Source organism: Zingiber officinale, chromosome 4B, assembly GCF_018446385.1.
Source record: "Zingiber officinale cultivar Zhangliang chromosome 4B, Zo_v1.1, whole genome shotgun sequence".
NCBI lineage: Eukaryota > Viridiplantae > Streptophyta > Magnoliopsida > Zingiberales > Zingiberaceae > Zingiber > Zingiber officinale.
Genome location: NC_055993.1, coordinates 87,585,047 through 87,606,985, shown reverse-complemented (window position 1 = coordinate 87,606,985; position 21,939 = coordinate 87,585,047). Strand labels below are relative to the sequence as shown.

The 21,939-nt window shown below is 38.4% G+C and overlaps 2 protein-coding genes across 3 annotated transcripts; one reads left to right on the top strand and one right to left on the bottom strand.

Annotated features, from left to right (window-relative positions):
- The first annotated feature begins 2,809 nt into the window (after positions 1 to 2,809).
- Positions 2,810 to 3,992, top strand: LOC121975424 (geranylgeranyl pyrophosphate synthase 7, chloroplastic-like). Its single transcript, XM_042527059.1, has one exon. It carries the CDS (start codon positions 2,850 to 2,852, stop codon positions 3,885 to 3,887), a length of 1,038 nt encoding a protein of 345 aa, XP_042382993.1. The 5' UTR covers positions 2,810 to 2,849; the 3' UTR covers positions 3,888 to 3,992.
- A 932-nt stretch (positions 3,993 to 4,924) lies between these two features.
- On the bottom strand, positions 4,925 to 21,270 carry LOC121975423 (transcription termination factor MTERF2, chloroplastic-like). 2 transcript variants are annotated; one of them, XM_042527057.1, is made up of 7 exons: positions 20,585 to 21,270; positions 10,312 to 10,449; positions 9,330 to 9,575; positions 8,486 to 8,599; positions 7,516 to 7,698; positions 6,334 to 6,551; positions 4,925 to 5,755 (listed from the first exon to the last, which is right to left on the bottom strand). In XM_042527057.1, exons 1-7 carry the CDS (start codon positions 21,170 to 21,172, stop codon positions 5,407 to 5,409), a joined length of 1,836 nt encoding a protein of 611 aa, XP_042382991.1. In that variant the 5' UTR covers positions 21,173 to 21,270; the 3' UTR covers positions 4,925 to 5,406. The 2 variants fall into 2 exon arrangements, with proteins under 2 accessions (XP_042382991.1, XP_042382992.1); XM_042527058.1 differs by having other exon boundaries at positions 20,720 to 21,270.
- Between the last annotated feature and the right edge of the window lie 669 nt (positions 21,271 to 21,939).

Here is a 21,939-nt window from a genome sequence, read left to right as displayed (position 1 = left end):
GATACTTGACTCCATCAATATGCTGGTGGAGCATGGCCAAGTTGTCGAACTTGATCAGGTGGTCCTTAGGGTCGGTTGCCCCCATGTATTCCCCGATCGTCAGTTGTCTGTAATGAAGTGGTAGTTGGTCAACTAAGATCTCTTGAGAGAACTTTCTATTGATCTGCTTGGGCAAGTCATCGAGTCGTGTGCTTTGCATTTTCGCCCATCCCAGAGGGGTGCGTCTTCTGACAAGGACCCTTATTTTTTGTTCGCTCGGCCTTATTCCTATGAGGGTGTACGAAATAATGCTAGGTGATAGGGGATCGGTGTGTTTGGGGCTTCTTTCAAGGAGCCAGTCAACCTATTGTGTGGTCTACAAATGGCAGGGTTTTTCCGCTCAGGCTTTGGGATCAACTTGTTGGCCTATCACCGACGCTGCGAGAGCATTCGATCGGCAGTCAGCTGCTGCCTATTGCTGCTCCACTATCTTCGTAGCTCGAGCTTGTATCAACATCTCTAAGTCTTCTTGCGTTAGCATTATAATAATAAGCCATCCAGTGTCCTCCATCTTCGCATTTCGGATTCAAGTAGGATTCCCATAAACGGTGTCAAATATTATCCTATCCGAAAGTAGAGAAGATGGCAAGCTCGGAATGTGGCTCGAAGGTTGACGAAGCGAAGACTCCATGCGATATTGCAACACGAACGGCGTTAGTATTGGGCCGGGAAAGGTTCCCGATGTTAGTCCTCCGATACTCAACAAGTCAGTAATGCACACAAATGTAGAAGAAGAACAGTAAGTATGCTGTAGCAAAAGCGTGTTCAATGGTGAATCATCGCATCCCTCCGTCTGTGGATGGGAACCCCCTTTTATAATGTCATTGTAGCCTCTGTACACGCATCTCAAAGCGTGCACACGTTTTACAAAGCGCCCTAGGAAAAGACAAGTCAAAAAATATCCCTGACATCTTTCCTTAAGCGAGCATGCACATCTCTGATGTGACAGGCTAGAAGCTTCTAATGTACGATTTGTCTGCTAGACATCCTCTGTTATCAGTAACGGAAACCTCCAAAAGGGTACGATAAGATATATAAGAGTACCCGCTGTAGGTCGATCGGTAGTCGCTCGGTCGTGACGCCCGATCGGCTAGGCCAGTGGCCCGAGGATTTTACTGTTGCCCCTATCATTCCGTCGCTGGCTTTCAAAGACTAGTCATTCAGATAGGTTCATCCATTCTAAACTATGCTCATCTGCTCGAATCGGGCACCCCGTTCGTCCGGCCTTGCTGCCTCCTTTGGTCGACATCGCCTGATCTGCGAACCTTGTTTCTTTGACTTTGACCTCCATGTCAGTCGCTCTTCCCTGCTTTGACTCATCTCTGGTGGAGTCCTTCTTCATCACCGTATCACAAGTCTTCCTCTTAAGTATAGTCGAGGAGGCTGCAAGTCCAACTAACTAGACAATTAGTATTTCTGGAACTCTTCTTCCCGATCAGGTGTTCTAGGGTTTAGAGCCACCGTTCGGCTATGTCGTTCACCGCTCTTGCCATTTGACAAGAAGCTGACTTTTCTCCTATCGAAGAGGCTAGGGTTTAGAGCTGCTACTCGACTATATCGTGGACAACACTTAGCCATTTTTCTAACTTCCTCTTGATCTTTGCTCCGACCACCCACCCTAGTGTCTTTTAATTACCGTTGATATTACCATAATTTCTCGAAAACCACTCAAATCCCTAACCATTAAGGCCAAGCACACTTGGGCATGCCCTTTAATCATGCATTCTCCTTCCTCGTTAATGTCACTTGTAATCGAATATCACAATCGACTGTGCCAGTGGCACGGGGATGTTACTATTGCCCCTATCATTCTGTCACTAGCTTTCAAAGACTGTCCGTTCGGACAGTTTCATCCATTTGGAACTATGCTCATCCGCTCGGATCAGGCACCCCGTTCTTCTGGCCTTGCTGGGCCGTTCCGCCGACATCGCCTGATCTGTGAACCTTGTTTCTTTGACTTTGACCTCCATATCAACCGCTCTTCCCTGCTTTGAGTCATCTTTAATGAGACTCCTCTTCATCATCGTATCAGAATAAAAACTAACAATCAACTTTTATACATTACATAAGTTAGAACAATAATTTTATATCATTTTTATTTTACTTTTCTAAATAATAACCTAATTAAAATAATATTTTAATGAACAAAATAAATGATGAAGTGTTAGTGATATTTAATACATTTTAAATAAATATTATTTAATCACGATCGACCATGTCAAAATTAACATATAACTTTTATAACGTGTAACAACTAATTGTTAGCTTCTATATGTCATTATCTTATTTTAATTTTCCTTATGATAAATTATTTCAAACAATATTCCAATTAACAAAATAAACTATAAGTTCTTGACTCCACCATATTTTAAATAAAATAAACACTATCTGAACATGGATCACTATCCTGCTTAGCGTCGTCTTCGATGTTTATAAACTAGCAAGTAATTTTCCTCACTTTAAACACTTTGTATCAACTATCTAGTAATTTTTATAATAACATTGAATCCAAAGTATTTTTAGATAAAATAGGAACATTCATTCATTCATTCATTCAAAGGAGATCTTCATATAATATTTCTCTTAATTTGAACTTCCTTAATTTTTGTCCAAATTTGATTGACAATGGGATCGAAAACTAGGAGACATTTTTTTAAAAAAAAAAAAAATTATCTTTTTTTAATGATATAATTTGACGTTTTGTTTTATTTTATTTTATTAATTGAGATGGAGGGGTTTTATATTATATATACGTTGGCCGGCTCCTCCATCTGAACATAGCGGAAGTGATCGAGGAGCGGTATCAGATCATGGCTTACGCCTTTGTTTGCTTCCCGGCTTTTGCTCAGGTGATGACTTCTTGCTCGTCTCCGTCATGGGGCGTCGCCGCTCGCCCACGCCGCCTCCTGCCGGCAGTCAGATGCGCTTCCTCTGCTCCTGAGGCGGTGGCTCATGAGGCCGACCTGTTCGACCTGAAGCGGTACATGACCGAGAAAGCCCGGCGCGTGGACGACGCCCTCGACCGTGCGCTGCCGCTCCGACACCCGGAGCGGCTCCTCGCCGCCATGCGCTACTCCCTCCTGGCCCCCGGAAAGCGCGTCCGCCCGGTGCTGACGCTGGCCGCCTGCGAGCTGGTCGGCGGAGAGGAATCCACCGCCATGCCCTTCGCCTGCGCCGTCGAGATGCTCCACGTCATGTCGCTCGTCCACGACGACCTTCCCTGCATCGACAACGACGAGCTCCGGCGCGGGCGCCCCTCCAACCACGTGGTCTTCGGGGAGGGCGTCGCCGTGATGGCGGGCGATGCTCTGCACTGCTTCGCCTTCGCGCACGCGGCGGAGGCCACGGCGGGGGTACCGCCGATGTGGGTCCTCCGGGCGGTGGCGGAGCTGGGAAAGGCGACGGGGACGGAGGGGTTGCTGGCGGGGCAGGTCGTGGACATCGAGTGCGAGGGCAAGGAGGTGGGACTGGAGGTGCTGGAGTACATCCACCTGCACAAGACGGCGAGGCTGCTGGAGGCCGCGGTGGCGTGCGGGGGAATCATTGGCGGCGCGGAGGAGGAAGAGGTGGAGAGGCTGAGGAGGTACGGGCGGACGGTGGGTCTTCTGTTCCAGGTGGTGGACGACGTGCTGGACGTGACGAGGACGTCGGAGGAGCTGGGGAAGACGGCCGGGAAGGACTTGGCGAAAGGGAAGGCGACGTACCCGAAGCTGATGGGGTTGGAGAAGGCGCGATTACAGGCGGAGGAGCTGGCGGCGAAGGCGGAGGAGGAACTGCAGGGGTTCGACAGGAACAGAGCGCGGCCGCTACGCCACCTCGCCCGCTACATCGCCCACCGCCATAACTGAATCATGCCATAATTGGTCGATTAAATTATTAAAATCTAAAAATGATAATTTTGTGCCTTTTTTAAATGTCCGTTAATAAAATCAATAAATTTGTGGGTTTTTTTTTGTCATGGTTTCTTACAATATCTGAAGTGCGTGCTTGTTCGTAATATAGCAGTTAATGTGAATGATAATGTATTATTATTATTATTATTAGTGTTTTTGAGTTTTAAAAAATTTATCAAAAAATTTGATCTAATTATAATAAAAATGATTATGTTCATCTCAAATGTTCCTAGAATCTGTCTTTAAATCATGTGAAGGAAAATAATCACAAAATCAATTTCCAATCTCTATCTACTACACTCAACATGACTAATTGATACACTCAATCACTAACATCAAATATAAATCTAACTTAAATTACAACAAGAGAAGAATTATCCCCCCCCCCCCCCCCCAAATAATAGGTGTTGGGGTATCAAGTCCTTAAGTTCATCCCGACAAATCCTTAATGGGAGAATAACATAACAATTGGAGCCAATGTATTAGATCAATATAAATAATCATTATTTATTTTTTCCGATCACCCGTGAATACCTAAAGTTATTATTTTTTAAACTTTTTAAGACTTAGAACTTGTAAAAAAAAAAATGTGATCACCTAATATTAGTTTTTTAAAATTTATTTAGGACTTGGAACTTATAAAAGAAATTTAGGACATATAGGTGTAAGATATCCAAAATCTATAAATATACATATAAAACAAGCATTGCAAGTCTTCATGTACTTTTATAAAATTAGCAATCGCCAATAAATGCCAAAGCTTGACCATTAAGAGACCTTCACATGGCCTGTTTATTTTATTTTAATTTATTTCATGAACTGAAAAATATAGCATAGTGATTGATCTGCTAGATTGCCCAGATTTGACTGGATCCACAGTAGTTAACAATCAAATGCAATTTGACTGGATTTCCTATGTATGTTGTTAATGTTGTTGTAACTGTTTTGATTATAACTACTCTATCTCAGCTCATGAAGAGATGAGCTTAGAATTAATCGACAAAAATTTCAAAGGCACTTCATGAAGCGTTCCTATTACAAAACAAACAGATTCTCACTAACCCGTGGCAAAACCTAATAAATATGATAGGTGAACAATACTTGATCATTGTTTGATTTGCCTCCACGCTTTGTTCTTTTCTCTAGAGTAAAAGAAGTATACACTCATTGAGACATTTTATCCCGCACCACCTCATTGTTCATGTTGCAGCAGGGTCAGATTCGTATAACCTTGCAAACTCAGGACACTGAAATATCTGAAACATTTTCTATCTTCGAGCCAGTACATAGGGCAGCAGGGTCACATTTAGATCGACCGGCGTGGCTTTTCATCAGTAGCACCCCTTTTGTATGATTGCACATAATCGTGACCGTCCTCAGGGAAATTTGGTGGAACAGACAAGCCTTGTTCTGCAAAATATATGATAATTCAAAGGCATTGGAGATTTTTCCAAAATGATTTGACATCCCTCTCCTATGCAGCATCTTTTGACGTAACTGAGGGCACCACAAGAGGCACTTCAACACCCATGTACACACGTACAAAGTCCTCATCGTTCTTAGATAGCATGTCTTCCAAACTATAATCGAGATTTCTACTCTTCAGCACCGAGAACCTGGGCCTTATCTTCTTGTGCAGTGAATAGCTAAAGTATCTTGGATATTCAACTATTTCCTTGAGTGGCTTTTTCATGGTGCGCAAGAGGAACTCGAGCTTGGGTTCTAAAACAACTTCAATGCTATAACCTAAGATAGGGGAAAATCTACATATCATGGAGCATACCTCCTTCTTTGACAGCCCAACCTTCATCAGAAATCTCAATCTGATGCACAAGAAAACAAAATGAGCAACTGTATAAATCTTGCACCATGTAAAATTAAGACTGTTCGGTTCAGAAATGAGAAGCACAAAAGAAAATGTCAACTTAGAAGTTTGTTATTACTTGATATAGCAGGGATTATTTGTACGTAGCAATGAGGAAAAAACTTAGTAGGTAAGGATTATATAGATAAATCAAGTATTTTGGAAGCTCTAGCAACATCTTGTTCAGACCAAATGACAAAAAGGTTCCAGCCAAGTGATGAAAATTCACCTGATAAAATTACTAGATAATGAAGCTAGATAGGGGGCAACCAAAACTACACTTTTGTTCAATTCAATTAGCTTGGTCTAAATAAATCAGGGCTAGCATAAAAAGAAAATGGAATAGAACAAGCAGAATATAGGCTTATGAAAAAGTGTCATTTATTCATACTATTGATACAGAATTTGAAAAACAAGCTGCTGGGATCCTTTTTTGGAGACAGACGAAGTAAAACAATTTGAATGTGAAAAAAAATATATAATTATAAAAGAATGAATAAACACAACATCTGCATGGAGATATATTTGTTGCTATACCTGGGAAGTAATGTATTATCTGTGTCTAAAAGAAGCATCTCTGGATATTTTCTGATAACCCGACGAAGGCGGTCTTTTGAGATACCAAAATCCATAAGGAATTGGACTTTCTTCCTGAGTGTATTTTCAATACTAGAAGCAAATATTTCCGGACAGCGACGTAAGATTCTACCAATTGTTGTACTATCAAAACCAAATTCTTCCATGAAAGATACAACCTAGGAGAGTATAAAGTATTAAACAACATAACAAAAACATAATCATAAATAATTTTTTTTAAGAATGACATGTGATCCTACAAACGCTCAAAAACCTAGAACAGATTGTTGGTTATGGGCAGATCGGAATCCAGTCAGTTTAAATTAAAACCCTGATTTTAAAAAATAAGCCAAACCCAAATGAAAATCTAAAACCCAAGATTGATGGACCAGAGTCTGTACAAAGAAATAACTGCAAAATGAAGATAAAGATTAAAAGAGTCATCCCAATGAAATCACTTAGAATTGCAAAGATGCTGTGGCTGGAACAATTCTTTAAAAATATCAATAACATACAAATCTCTGCTGTCTCTATCTAGTGTCCAGTGATCAAGTATCCACAATGATCTGCAACTTTGACAAAGTATAGACATGCAGATAGGTACAGTTGGCAGAGGTCAAGGAAACCAAGATTTGGAGTCAGTCAAACTGTTCATTAAAAAAAAAAAAAAGGACAGCGCGGTGCACGAAGCTCCCGCCATGCGAACTGGTTTAATTGCAAAAGGTAGCATCAGAATGCAGCAAAGATTCTATGGGTGTTTGCAATGGACATGTGGTGTTTTAATGTCAATAAGACATACACTTCAGGAACCAGGTTAAGGCCAAATTGCTCTCTATCACGTGTCGCTGCTTCATTCCAAATGATGCTCCTCGAACAACTCTCCTACAGGGTTGAGGGAAGGATGGTGGAGTTAGGTATAAGGCATGGAATAAACTGGGAGGTATAAAAATGTCTGTAGCTGAGATTTAGTAAGCCAGGAGGGGATGGGGATTGGCTAAGGGGTGATCATTGATGGAGAGGTCAAATTGGACTGGGCGGCTTGAATGGCTCTTGGTCACTAGTGTACTCGCTGATACCTCACATGACGTGCCAATAGCAATTTAAATTTTAAATCTCACATAGAGTAGCAATTCTATAGTGTACCTCAAGAAATTCCTTAGGCTTCATGAGAAGAAGCTGTGGACTGGAAGTAATAACTGGAACCATCATCGTCCTACTAACACCAAGTTCAGCAAATTGCTCCACCATTGACTTCATCTTTGAAGTCGAACAACCCAATACATGAGGCCAACTTTTAATTGCAATGTCAAAGCTGGCTTTTGGAATCTGATATGAAATGAGATTATCAGCACTAAGAAAATCATGGTGCAAACATAATAACAAATGTAGTGCAAGAAAAGTATACTAATTAAGATGTTTTGTTAAAAAAAAATGTGAACTTCAATACGTTCACAAAGCTAATAATCTGAAACATTTGAAACAAATGAATTTTGGTAAAACCCTTGTTAAGCATCAACACAAATGGACTAATGCCCACAAAAAATGTCTGACAAAATAAGTCATGATGCAAGCACAAGATAGCAATGCTATGGATTGAAATTCAGAAAGTAAATAGATAATCCTCATCATCAAGCCATGTTGTTCCAACTATTTGTGATCATCCACACGAATTTTTTTCCCTCCATTGAGCTCTAAACAAGATTATATCACTAGTAATATTCAAACCAAACTCAATTATAGAATAATTCAAATTTTCTCGTCTCCCTCTCCACCTTCCATCTTTCCCTCTAATAGAATGCTCAATTGTCCCCTCAGGTCGGTCTAGTGACTATCACATGAGGTGCTACCAACTTGAGGTCAGGGTTCAAATCTCGGCATAGCCGATAAATAGCTTCCTCATGTGTCAGTCACTATTCCAAAGGCTAATAGTCATCCGTGATTTACCTCCTCCGTGTTGGTTCTCGACGGGTTGACGGGGACGCTAAGGGCGAGAGTAATCGCCGTTTGCCAACTATTATAGAATGCTCAATGTTATAGTGGATATTTAATTTCCTTCATAATGGAGTGCAATAATCAGTTCAAATATGGAGCAAAAAAATAGAATCAGTTCTACCTTCTTTACATTAAAATATGCTAGCAGCCTGTTATAATTCTTCTGAATGCTGCTTGAAAGAAGCCAAGGATATTTCAATATCATCTTTGCAATATCCGTCTCTTCGGCACCTGCCTAAAGCAACAAAGATATAAATATGCTTACAGACATCCATGACAGAATCTCATTGGAAATGGAAAAAAATTGCTGATTTTCATTATAAATCAGAGTAAGAATACAAATTTTTACAGTTATGTTGTATTTATTATATATGCTTCTATATCTCAAAATTCCCATTCTAAAATCTTCAACATTAGTTATTTTTATGCTAGGGCATAAAAAAACTGAGTGCAATTACAAAAGATAGTCCATGTTTCCCCATTTCCATGCTAAAGCATTATGATTCTAAACAATAACCAAAGGGAGCAAGGAAGGAGACAGCTCCCAAACTGAAAAGGTTAGATCTAATACATGAAAGTTGCAACTAGCATAACAACGACTATCAACCATGTTTTATGCAGCATGAGTTAGTTTTTAGCAAATATCATTGTAAAATTTCAAGAATCTTGTGACATAATTTGATAAGATAAAGTAGAATGTTAATATATCTTCGTTATATCAGACTTATCAGCTTCACTTAATTACACGAGAAAAACATGTGTTCAAAGCAAGCCACCCAGGGAAATTACTATGATAGAATCATCGTTCCAGCTCTTATGGAAATACTATCTAAAAAGAATAAAAAATAATGAGAGAGCAACCAAATTTTCATGTCTATAAATCTGACCTGATAAGAAGATAATATAGTGAATAGAAAACTCAATAATTGTCAAACATAAAAAAATAAAGTTATTTTAGATGAAACCTTTGCTAATCCATGAAGTTTTGGCTTCAGATCTTTCTCAATGTCATAGAATAAGATAGGAGGAAATGTCAACAGTATAGTTGAAATGCCTTCTTTAGGAACTCCAACTAGTTCAAGGAAGTTGACCAATGGTTTAAAATGGTTATCCACTGATAAGACAAGAAGCTTTGGAAATGATTCAATCAAGTAGCAGAAAGAGGCATCCCTGTTACCCAACATATTTAGGCCGCCTTGCCTTGCCTCCATCTGCATGAAGTATTATTTAGGATATATATTCATCTTTGTGATCACTATCATAATAACAAATTACATATTAAAAAACAGTTTCAAATGGTACAGAATCGGCTCACTGCATCATGCCTAGGCAATAGGGCAGGGTATAGGGGGGCCTAAGTGCTCAATATTAAAATAAAATAATATATTAAATTAAGAGTGATCACAGGGAATACATAACAACTCTATCCTTAATCAATCAAATCAAGTTTACAATTACAAACAGACAAGTGATAATTAATAATTAAGTACTAATCACATAACAATAAAAAGCATTCCTTATTTCACACAGCAACAAAAAAAAATACCACAAAGAAAAGAAACATTGAATGCTAAGATTAAATGATGAAAAATTTAGCATTGTATGAGAATAAAAATAAATGACAAGGGCAAAGGGAAATCACATCCAAGGTATAGAAGGAAGAAAAGATGATCTAAAAAACCAAAAATCTTTGCAAACCATCGATATTGAATGAAAACGTTGATAAAAGTTGTGTTGGGTGGGAGGCTAGGGCATGCAGGGGGTGTCGAGTGGGCTGATGGGGAAAACTAAGCCAAAAACAAATTGACTTTTTTTTCCATAGGCCTGCCTAGATAATATATGCAAACTCTCTAGCCACCTAGGGCACTTTTTCAAAGGATCGCCTAGCAACTAAGAGAAGAATAAAAGGCTTCATCTCAGAAACAGATGGCACGTACCATTACTTACCTTTTCAAAAAAAGACAAAGTGCGCTGAACATCGTCATCTGCAGTAATTGACAAATACATCATCATTCTTCTTGCATTTTTTCCAATAAATGCCTCATTGTTAGTGCTTGGAAACAGAATTCCTTTCACAAAATTCACCTGAAAGAAAATACACAAAAATAACAAGGTAATTTGTTCAGTTAAATAACAGAATTAAAATGTACCTGATTGCTGCTAAAATAAGGATGTCTATCTATTGTTGACAGCATAAATGGTTACTTCAACAGAACAGGTCTATTTGTACTAAGGTAAAATATAATTTGGATACCTTGCACGCCCTTATATGGGCGACTGCATAGGTGGTTAGCCGACGTGGCCTAAACTTGAATTTTTTTAATCTCTCTCTTCCTTCATGCGGGTGTATTTGTTCTCCTCTTCCTTCGCTTGCCTCCCCCCTAAAACGAAAGCCCTAACAACTCTTCGCCGTTCATCCGCTCCTCTCTTCCTCCACTTCTGACCCTAGATACAAGTCATCTTGTTCAACTGTCACCTCGCACCAAGTGAGTTAAGGTTTTCGCTGACAACTATATTGGTCATCTCCCTCCTCTCCTTTTTCTACTCGTGTTTCAAAATGGCGTAAAAAGGTGTTGCAAAGGTACGTTGAGTGTTTGTCTTTTACCCATCGTAGTTTCTTAGAAATAGCTGTGTAAAAATCACTGCGAGAACACTTTGGTGCTTGATTTCGAAGAATATGATGGTGCTAGTTTTAAAAAATTGCAACATTAGTGCTGGTTTTCAAAGACCAGGATCAACGTTGGTGCTGATTTTCACATTGGTGCTGATTTGCAAAGACCAGCACCCACGTTGGTGCTAGTTTGCAAAGATCAACACCAAAAACCCATTTACTACACATTGGTGTTGATTTTTGCAACACCAACGTTGGTGCTGATTTGCAAACAATGGCATCAACATTAGTGTTGGTTTTCAAAAACCAACACCAAGATTGGTTCTGATTTTCGAAAACCCATTGATTACTACATAGGTTATGGTTTTAAAAAATGGACACATTGATGCTGATTTTAGAAAATCACCACTAATGTGGTGGTGGTTTCTCAAAACCAGCACCACCCAATTTGGAAAAACACAAAAGTCACACCAACTTGTAATTCTATGTCTGAAAACCCATCAATGTGGTACTCCAATATGAAAAATAGCACCACCCTAACATATTGATAAAGACATAGAAGGAAGCAAACATATTGGTATATCAATGTCAAAATCTTAGAATCATTATTTATGCATATGTACACTTTCAATAATTCCAGTCATCAGTTGATATTAGCCATAAACTCCAATGGACCAGTATTTTAGGTCACTGTAATGGTTTTTTTTGGCCGTCCAACAATAAGGATGGTGAATCAGTTTGTTTACATGATCAACACAAAGCGACCGTTAAACCCCCTTTTGCTGTATTTTTAGACATATCTACTGGTGAATATATTTCAAAGTTAGGATTCAACATCTCAAATATTTAAATTTTCAGATACATTTTCTTGTTTTGAAAGTTAGAAGCACATAATAGAAAACTAGTTGTAAATTTGCCGGTGTCCTAGTTACTTTCACTAGAAGAAATGTATCTTTATTGTTTGGTATTTCAGATAGAGGTGCTTCCGTTCCTCATTGCATCAAGTGACATCTTTCTTACTCACTTCTCTAATAAAAAAGAACCTACTAGATCAAACATTGAGAAGTTGCTTAAACTCTATTCTCATAGAGTTGAAGTAGATCATGATGTTTTAGTATTTTGTAAATTAACATTTTTGTATATATTTGTTTGTGTGTTATTTTTATCTAGTACATACAAGGTTCAATTAGGCCTTGTAGATGATTTTGAAAATTTAGATAAATTTAATTAGGTTGAAGTGATTTACTAATTTATTGCTCCCCAATTACTTATCATTGGGGATCTTTTTTCATCAAGTCAGACATATCAAACGACCACTTCAATTCCATACCTAAAGGGATTTGTTGGTCTTTGGTTGTAAGTTTTTTTTAATGATAAACGTGATTTGTTATATGGACATTATTATGTATGTAAGATTACGTATATTGAAGTGGACATAGTTTTTTGAGCATGTCCCAATCCATAAACCATATAATATTAAAGATCCACGAATAAATAAGTGGAGGTATACTCCTTCACATATTAGTAAAGTAAGAACTTTGTTGGACCAAGTCTCAACTGAAGAGGTAAATATCGAAAACTATCACCTAACTTTCATTTGCAATGTCTAAATAATTATTTCTAATTTGATAGGTTATTAGTGAACTAGTCTCTACCCCTTCTAAAAATACATTCGTAGAAAATCTCCCTTATCTCGATGATACTCCACATCCATTAGAGACATCATCGGTACATGATATAGAAGTCAAATGCCTAAGTAATAGTGATTGCCCAAATTGTATTATTTATCAGAACCAAATCAAGGAACTAACAATGGAAAACATATAGCTAAATGAAAAGGTGAAAGAATTACTTGGGATAATAGAAAAGTAAAGCATCTTGGCTGAATCAAGAGACCCTGTAGTGGATTCTCATCCTTAACCAGTTGGTTCTAGAATAAGGACTAAGAGAGAATGTGATCGCTATGATTACAGATACTCCTATTGATAGTCCTATGTGATCCAAGCTTTTACCTCAGAAGAAGAGAAGTAAGATAGAAATTTGCAAGCCAGAACATCACAAGACAAAGCTGTTCTTGACCGAGGAAAAAAAATTGATCACTACGATAAGCAAGAAAAGGAAGAGATTATCTCAATTCCTGAAGGAAATTCTGAAGAACGCTAGGAAGTTCTAAAATGAGTAAATGAGGGTATATTTAGACTCCTATGACCCATATGAACAATAGGACTTGGAATGAGTCCGATCACAGTCATCTAGGTCTATCAATGTATTTTGACCGAAACCTATTGATTGACCTATAACCATTGGATTTCTAAAATTTTGGTATGAGATGGAAGAGGTGGGTGTTTAAAATGTATATATGCCCTCTAACCATGGTTCTAAGGCTCCCACAAGAAGTTATGGCCGCGTGCCAAGTGACACGGACGTTGGTACTAATCTTGCAAAAGCAGCACCAACATGGTGCAGCTCTTGCAAAAGCAGCACCAACACCACGTTGGTGCTTGTCTTGTAAAAGCAACACCAACGTAGCCTTGGCTTCTTATCACCAGGCGTGGTGCTAATTTCCAAAGATCAACACCAACGTAGTGCTCCCATTGATTAAAAAAGATTCAAATTGTTTGAAACAATACTAAGAAGGTTTAAAATGAGTAAATAATGACATATTTGGACTCATGTGACCAATATGAAGCCTTAGGACTTGGGATGTGTCCTATCAGAGTCCTTTAGGTCCATCAATGGATTTTGATCGAAACCCATTGATTAACTAGGAGCCTTGGATTTCTGAAATTTTGATATGGGATGGAAAGGTGAGTGTGTAGAATAGATATATGCCCTCCAACCATGGTTCTGAGATTCCCACAAAGTTATGCCGCGTGCCAAGTGGCACGGACGTTGGTGCTGCTCTTGCAAAAGCAACACCACGTTGGTGCAAGTCATGCAAAAGCAGCACCAGCACCAACAACGTGGTGCTGCTCTTACAAAAGCAGCACTGTGGCTTTGGCTTCCGATCATCAAGCTTAGTGTTAGTTTCCGAAGATCAACACCAACGTGGTGTTGATCTTCTCAAACCAGCACCACAATGTACATAAAATTTCAAATAGTTTGGAACAACACTAGGAATGTCTAAAAAGAGTAAATGATGGTATTTTCAAACTCTTGTGACCTATATGAACTCATAGGACTTAAAATGAGTCTGATTAGAGTCATCTAAATCTATCAATGAGTTTTGATCGAAACCCATTGATTGACCTAGAACCCTTGGATTTCTAAAATTTTTGAATGGGATGGAAGGAGTGATTGTATATAATATATATATGTCATCCAACTATGGTTTTGAGATTCACAACAAGAATATATGACTACATGCCAAGTGGCACGAACGTTAGTGTTGATCTTCCAAAGCCAGCACCACGTTGATCTGCCATGATATTGAAGATATGAGTGTGAAGAAGGTAGAGATGCTGTGAAGTCATGGTTCTGAGTATCTTATAAGAAATTATAGTATCATAATTTATAATACCAACACCACTCTAGTGCTGGTCTTCACATACCAACACCACCGTGCCAATGACATTGTGTATTTTATTTGGCTTGACAGTAAATTGATTCATGTGAATATTCAATATAAAGTTCACATTTCATACACAACAACAACAACAACCAAGTCTTTTCCCACTAGATGGGGTTGGCTATATGAATCACATTTCATACACAACAATCTTCAATAATCAATTAACAATATTATTAACACCAAATCAATTATATCACAAGTATTCCATTACATTTACTATAAGCTGCATTTACTAAGATTGTTACAAATTAAATATAGAAAGACTAATGAAACCATAACTCTTTTATATTTTACAAATACATATATATAAATATCATAAGTACACAATATTAGCTGTGCAATCCATACCCAAGTTTCCATGCTACAGCACAATGGATAATTAGACTGAAAATATTGAGAACTTGTCTCTCAAAATTGATATTGATACATTTATTATATATTTTTTTATGTCTGCTTGTTTGAAGTCCATCTTCAGATCATATAGCAGACATATAATGTATTGCATCACAAAGAAGTCTTAGTTATTATTAATGTAAATAACATGAGAAATTTAGCATTTCAAATTTAAGATAAATTTACATATTTTCTTGTACTTACCTGATTTCTTGTTGTGGACAATCAACTGTGGCACTGACTCATTTGTCAAAGGGATGGTGATATTCTAAATCAGATTGAATGGCAGCAAGTTTCTCAAGATAAAATTCTTTTAATTCGGATACTTATAAGAATGAAATGGAAAAACTAACATCAAATGTAATTTATACTGGAATACTAACAGAAACAGGAATATTGTATTTCACCAATGCTTCAAAATCTGATAATGATTTACCATGATATCCAAGAGAGTTGTAATGATTGAAAGTCATTGCTTTTGTGTCGATCGAGAGCAAGTGAAAGTATAAATATATACCTAACATCTCCCTCTACCATATCGATTTTTATGATTTGTGTCGTGACACTCTTATATAAAAATTTTGATGTTGACTACAATAAGTAACCAATTAATACAACATATTCAACCATTATATAATATCCTATAATTTAAATTCCTTACGGTGAAGATCGTTGAAATATATATAGAGTTGTTGTATAACATACTAGATGAGGATGCCCCCTAAATAGAATCGAACAAAAGATATTAATTAACTCTCGTCTTGTAAAAATATTAGCATTTACACCAAATAATAAGGAAGTCGTAGTTAAACAAAAAGGTGCTTCCTCCCAATCAAGTTTCGTTGTGGGCCTGAAAAGCAAATCAATAACTTTCAATAAGATAAATAAATATTATTAGTTGTTAATTTTTAAAATAATGAGTTTGACCATACTTTAATTTTTCCAATGTATTTAACAAGTAGGTCACATCTTCATCTTATTTTTTCTTATGGGGAGTTTTAAATTGTTTCTTGCATACCACTGTAAACAAAAAAAATTATAATTAGTGATGAAATCAAATTACTCAAACGAATTGATATGTAAATACAGACTTACTGCAATGGCTTGCAATCACATTTTGTCAAGTTTAGCAATTCTTTCAACCTCCTCCTTGGCCTCTTCTTCATAATTTCCTTTAGGAATTGGGATAATCTCTCTCTCTCTTCTTGTTTATCGTAGTGATCAATTTTTTCTTTTCCCCAATCAAGAACAGCTCCTTATCATGTGATGTTCTCAAAAGGCTTGCAAATTTTTATCTTGCTTCTCTTCTTCTGAGATAAAAGCTTGGACCACATAGGATTATCAACAGGAGTGTAATCATAACGATCACGCCCTCTCCTAGTCCTTGTTCTAGAAGCAACTGGTTTAGGATGAGGATCCACTACAGGGTCGCTTGATTCAGCCAAGATACCTTGCTTTTCTATTAATCCAAGTAATTCTTTCACCCTTTCATTTAGCTGCATATTTTCCATTGTTAGCTTCTTAATTCGGTTCTAACAAATAATACAATTAGGACAATCACTATCATTTGGACATATGACTTCTATATCATGTACCGGTGATGTCTCTAATGGATGTGGAGTATGATGTGCATAAATATTATGATAGTTTATGCATGCTTTTACGCACATTCGCTTGCTTTATACGTACGTATCCTTTGTATGATCGCCTCTTTTATCATGTATTCATCATATATACTCTTTTGCACATATATCTGCTCTTTGTTTGGTTTTGTATTGACAAGAGCAACTTTCGGAGCGAAAACAACATTTGTCGTCACACCGGAGTGAGCTAGAGAACACGGTCGTGCAAACCTTGCACAACCGTGTGGCCAACCAGAAGAGGAGAAATGCACGGTCGTGCAACCCTTGCACGGCCAAGCAGCACACGACCGTGCAACCCTGCACGGCCATGCCCCAAAAGCCGAGTCCCAGCATCACACGGTCGTGCCAATCGACACGGCCGTGCAGCGTATCTATAGCCAAGTTAGGGCACGGTCGTGCCATCCTTGCACGGTCATGCCGCCACGCCGCGCCCTAGCCTATAAAAGGGGTTTTAATCCCTTTTTCGAAGGGGGGAGAGTCGGGAGGCGAGCCAACAAGAGGAGAATCGCTTTGGTGTCGTTCCACGCCGTCTAGGACATCGATCCAGCGACCTTTCATCACCACATCAACTCCAAAAGCAAAGGGTTGGATCCGAAGATCACTCATCGTCATTGGATAAGCTTACTTCTTCTTTCTCTCTTTGCTTTTGAGGATATTATGTTTAGATTTACTATGTCTTCCGGTTTTTCTCCATGGAGAAGAGTCCTTGTTCTAGGATGAGGGAGTAATTGTGGATTGATTTTGATGTAAAACTCATATTACATTTATATTCATTGGATGATTTCGCTTGCTTTATTTCGACTACTCGATCTCTTTGTCATGTTGATTGATTGTGTAGGGATTGCCAATCTCGTAGAGGGAATACCTTAGATCGTACACCCGAGGGGCCCTAGTGACAGGGGTAACCAGTTCACGGACATCTAGGGTATTTCCTTGAAAGGAGAGACGACGCCTCCACAAGGAAGTAAGAGACCAAACTAAGCTTCTTAATTCTATCTTTGATGGCATCAATAAGAGTCATGTCCTTATGATCTACCGAGGCACCCTAGTGACAAGGGTTAACCGTAACAGAATTTCATAGGGATCGTCTTTGTTTGGTGCTCAAGGATAGTTGCTTTAGCTTCTGGCGAATGTATGCTGATGGACAATGAGTATAGGATAGTATGAGACACATCAATACCACCACAATGAAATCGAACTCCTAGAATTTTTCATTAACCAGGTTGATTTCTTCTCATTGCTAGTTCTCATCCCCCGCTTTCTAGTCTCTTTTCTTAGATTACTTACACCCATCGATAGTGTAGCTAATCCTAAGTGTGCTATCACTAGTGCTTATAACCAGTTCTTGTGGGTTCGACAATCTTTTATATTACTGACGACGAATCCGTGCACTTGCGGAATCGTAACAGAGTATTATCGAGGTAAGGAAGATTTTCTACCAATATATTTTTAGAATGGGTAGGGACTAGGTCACTAAAAACCTATCAAATTAGAAATAATTATTTAGACATTACAAATGAAAGTTGGGTGATGGTCTTCAATATTTACCTCTTCAGTTGGTCCAACAAAATTCTCACTTTACTAATATGTGAAGGAGTAAACCTTCACTTATTTATTCATGGACCTTTAATATTATATGGTTTATGTATTGGGACATGCTCCAAAAAATATGTCTGCTTCAATATACATAATCTTACATAGATATTAATGTCTATATAACAAATCACATTTATCATTAAAAAAAACTTACAGCCAAAGACCAATAAATTCCTTTAGGTATGGAAAGGAAGTGGTCGTTTGATATGTCTAACTTGATGAAAAAAGATCCTCGATGGTAGGTGGGGAGCAATAAATTGGTGAATCACTTCAACCCAATTGAAGCTACCTAGATTTTCAAAATCATCTACAATATCTACATGACTTAATGGAACCTTGTATGTACTAGAAGAAAACAACACACAAACAAATATATACAAAATGTATAATTTACAAAATACTAAAACATCATGATCTACTTCAACTCTTGGAAAATAGAGTTTAAGCAACTCCTCAATTCTTGATCTAGGTGGTTCTTTTTTATTAAAGAAATGAACAAGAAAGAGTCATCTGATGCAATGCATTAGTTGAATTCATAGGAAAGGAAGCGCCTCTATCTGAAATACCAACCAACAGAGATACATTTCTTCTAGTGAAAGTATCACCTGCAAATTTACAATGATTACTTTTCTATTATGTGCTTCTAACTTTCAAAACTAGAAAATGTACCTTAAAATTTAAAAGTTTGAGATGTTGAATCCCAACTTTGAAATATATTGACCAGTAGACCATGAATCATGAATGTACTGAATATCTTGTATATCCTTAAAAATAGCAAAAGGAGACTGTTTAATGATCACTTTGTGTCGATCATGTAAACAAACTAACCCGTGATCCTGTCCTTTCATTACTGGACGGCAAAAAAAATCATTAAAGTGACCTAAAATACTAGTCCATTGGAGTTTATGGCAACATCAACTGATGACTGAAATTATTCATAGTGTACATTATTAACATAAATAAACAAGTGTACATATGCACAAATAATGGTTCTAAGATTTTGACATTGATATACCAATATGTTTTTGATTTTTATGTCTTTATCAATATGTTGAGGTAGTGCTAGTTTTCATATTGCAATACCACATTGATATTGGTTTTTTCAGACATAAAATAACAAGTTGGTGTGACTTCTGTGTTTTTCAAAATTGGGTGGTGCCGCTTTTGCGAAACTACCACCATATTAGTGGTGATTTTCTAAAACCATCACCAATGTGTTCATTTTTTAAAACCATCGCCAATGTAGTAATCAATGGGTTTTTAAAAATCATAACCAATATTGGTGCTAGTTTGCAAAAATCAGCACCAACATGTAGTTAATGGGTTTTTGAAAATCAACGCCAACGTTGGACCTAGTCTTTACAAACCAACACCAACATGAAAATCAGCACCAACGTTGGTGTTGGTTTCCAAAAATCAACACCAACGTGTAGTAAATGGATTTTTGAAAACCAGCATCAACGTTGGTGCTGGTCTTTGCAAAGCAACACCAACGTTGCTACTAGTTTGTAAAAATCAGCACCAACGTGTAGTCAATGAGTTTTGAAAACTAGCACCAACGTCACTAATGTTACAATTTTTTTAAAACCAGCATCATCATGCTCTTTGAAATCAAGCGTCAAAGTGTTCTTGCTTTACACAGCTGGTTCTTAGAAACTACAATGGGTAAAAGACAAACACTCAACATACCTTCGTAACACCTTTTTGCGTCATTCTGAAACACGAGTAGAAAAAGGAAAGGAGAGAGATGACCAGTATAGTTGTGAGCGAAAACCTAACTCAGTTGGCGCGAGTTGAGAGTTGAACAAGATGACCTGTATCTAGGGTTGAAAGAAGGAAGAGAGGGGCAGATGAGCGGCGAAGAGGGTTTAGGGCTTTCGTTTTAGGAGAGAGAGGCGAGCGAAGGAAGAAAACGAGAACAAATAAGCCCGCGCGAAGGAAGAGAGAGATTAAAAAAAATTCAAGTTTAGGGGTCGCATCAGCTGGCCACGTATGCCCACAGTCACCCATAACAAGGTGATTTTATTCAGTTAAATAACAGAATTAATTATGTACCTGGATTGCTGCTAAAATAAGGATGTCTATCTATTGTCGACAGCATAAATGGTTACTTTAAAAGAACAGGTTTATTAATACTAAAGCAAAATATATGCATTGCATAATTATTTCCTGTTTGACATGAATTCATTAATTTGATCATACGCAAGTATACATGGTTACTTCTGCAATAGCATATGCACAGGTCTATTGTACGAAAGCCAGGAGGTGACAATCTCAAACTTATAGCACTAAGGGATCTGATTTGATCTATCGTCGTAATTCATCAAAACAAATGATAGAGTTGTATGCATAACAGCATAATTTTGCATCATGCGTCATTAATTTATCATACTTAAAAACTCTAACCTTATTGATTAGCTCAGGAAGCTTCTCCATAGACAGATATCTAGCAATAAGCAAAGCAGATGAAAACTTAATGCCAATGCTCTCGAGAAATGGAAGAATGCCTTTATCTCCTTTTCTTCTAGCCATATAGTATACCTTCTGCCTAAAACTGCAACTATTCAAATCAACGCCCTCTTCCGCAACCTCCCTATTCCAAGAACCCCATAGGCTGTGCTCGTCCAGTTCTTGGACGTTCCCAATGAGCATCTCCAAGTAACCCCTAGAATTGGAAGCGATGTAAACCGACTCCTCTTCGGAAGCTCCGCATTCCCGCAGAATCTCCACCACGGCCTCCTGTGCTTCTTCGGCGGCAGATGAATCGGCAGCAGACGATGAGCCCCTGTCGCCTTCGGTAAATGAAAACCGCACCGGCGCACCTCGCAGCCGGCCGATGCTGCGAGAGGATGCGGAAGCCGAGTAGACAAAGCGAGAAGAGGAATTCGAACGGAGACAAGGAACAAAGACGAGATTCCATGAGCGGAAGAGATCCGCCGAAGAGCGGCGATTTGGGATTGCGATCATGGAAGAGGGAAGGGAGCATGCAACCATGGCTACCGGATGATCGATCTCTCTATAGGGTTTGGATTAACCCTAACTCTCCACAAAATCCTTGGAAGAACTCACCGTTCGTCATCGCACGAGTCGACCAGCTTCGAGCCATTACTTATCGGGGTCGGTAATGTGATCCACGTGTCAGTCTTAATTTAGGTTTAGTTCTGTTTTGTTAAACTAATATATTAATTAAGCTATTAAACAAGTATTTCAATTTAGCGGGCTATTTAGTTCTGCAATGGCCCACAGACTTACTGCAAATCGCAATGAAGGTACGGCACATGGGTCGAAACCAGATCATGATTCTGGCGTACGGTGGATCCGTGGGGAAAGCTGATATGAAGGACCTCCCAACACCAAATCCTTAACCCCATTCAATCAAAAGATGACGCGTTATCAATGAGGATGGGACCATGTATTTAACCCAATAAAATCACAGAAGTCATCTCACTATGCCTGTTTCGTGTTGGTAGACTATTGTATAATTGTCCTCTTGCGCTTCCCCAATTGGAGTTCGAATCGGCAGGTGATAGCGCGAAAATGTTTCACGGCGAAAGTCCATTCCTACTTCAACTTTTTAACTCCGTGTCGACCCTCTCTTTAATTGGACCATATCGCGTCCCCACTGATGGGACCGCTTTGTCGAGGAATATGAGTCCAGGTATATTATGGAGCAACTTCAGCTGAGAGAAAATAATTTTTCTCGAGATCACGCCTCTCCTCTCTCTCTCTCTCTTTCTACAAGCTTTTTGTCTTCTCTTGCT

Coding starts and splice junctions, on each gene's coding strand:
- LOC121975424 (XM_042527059.1), top strand. CDS start 2,850: ATGGCTTACGCCTTTGTTTGCTTCCCGGCTTTTGCTCAGGTGATGACT.
- LOC121975423 (XM_042527057.1), bottom strand. CDS start 21,172: ATGGTTGCATGCTCCCTTCCCTCTTCCATGATCGCAATCCCAAATCGC. Junction 9,576..10,311: donor CTTTGTCTTTTTTTGAAAAG/GTAAGTAATGGT, acceptor TACTTCATGCAG/ATGGAGGCAAGGCAAGGCGG. Junction 6,552..7,515: donor AGCCTAAGGAATTTCTTGAG/GTACACTATAGA, acceptor ATACTCTCCTAG/GTTGTATCTTTCATGGAAGA.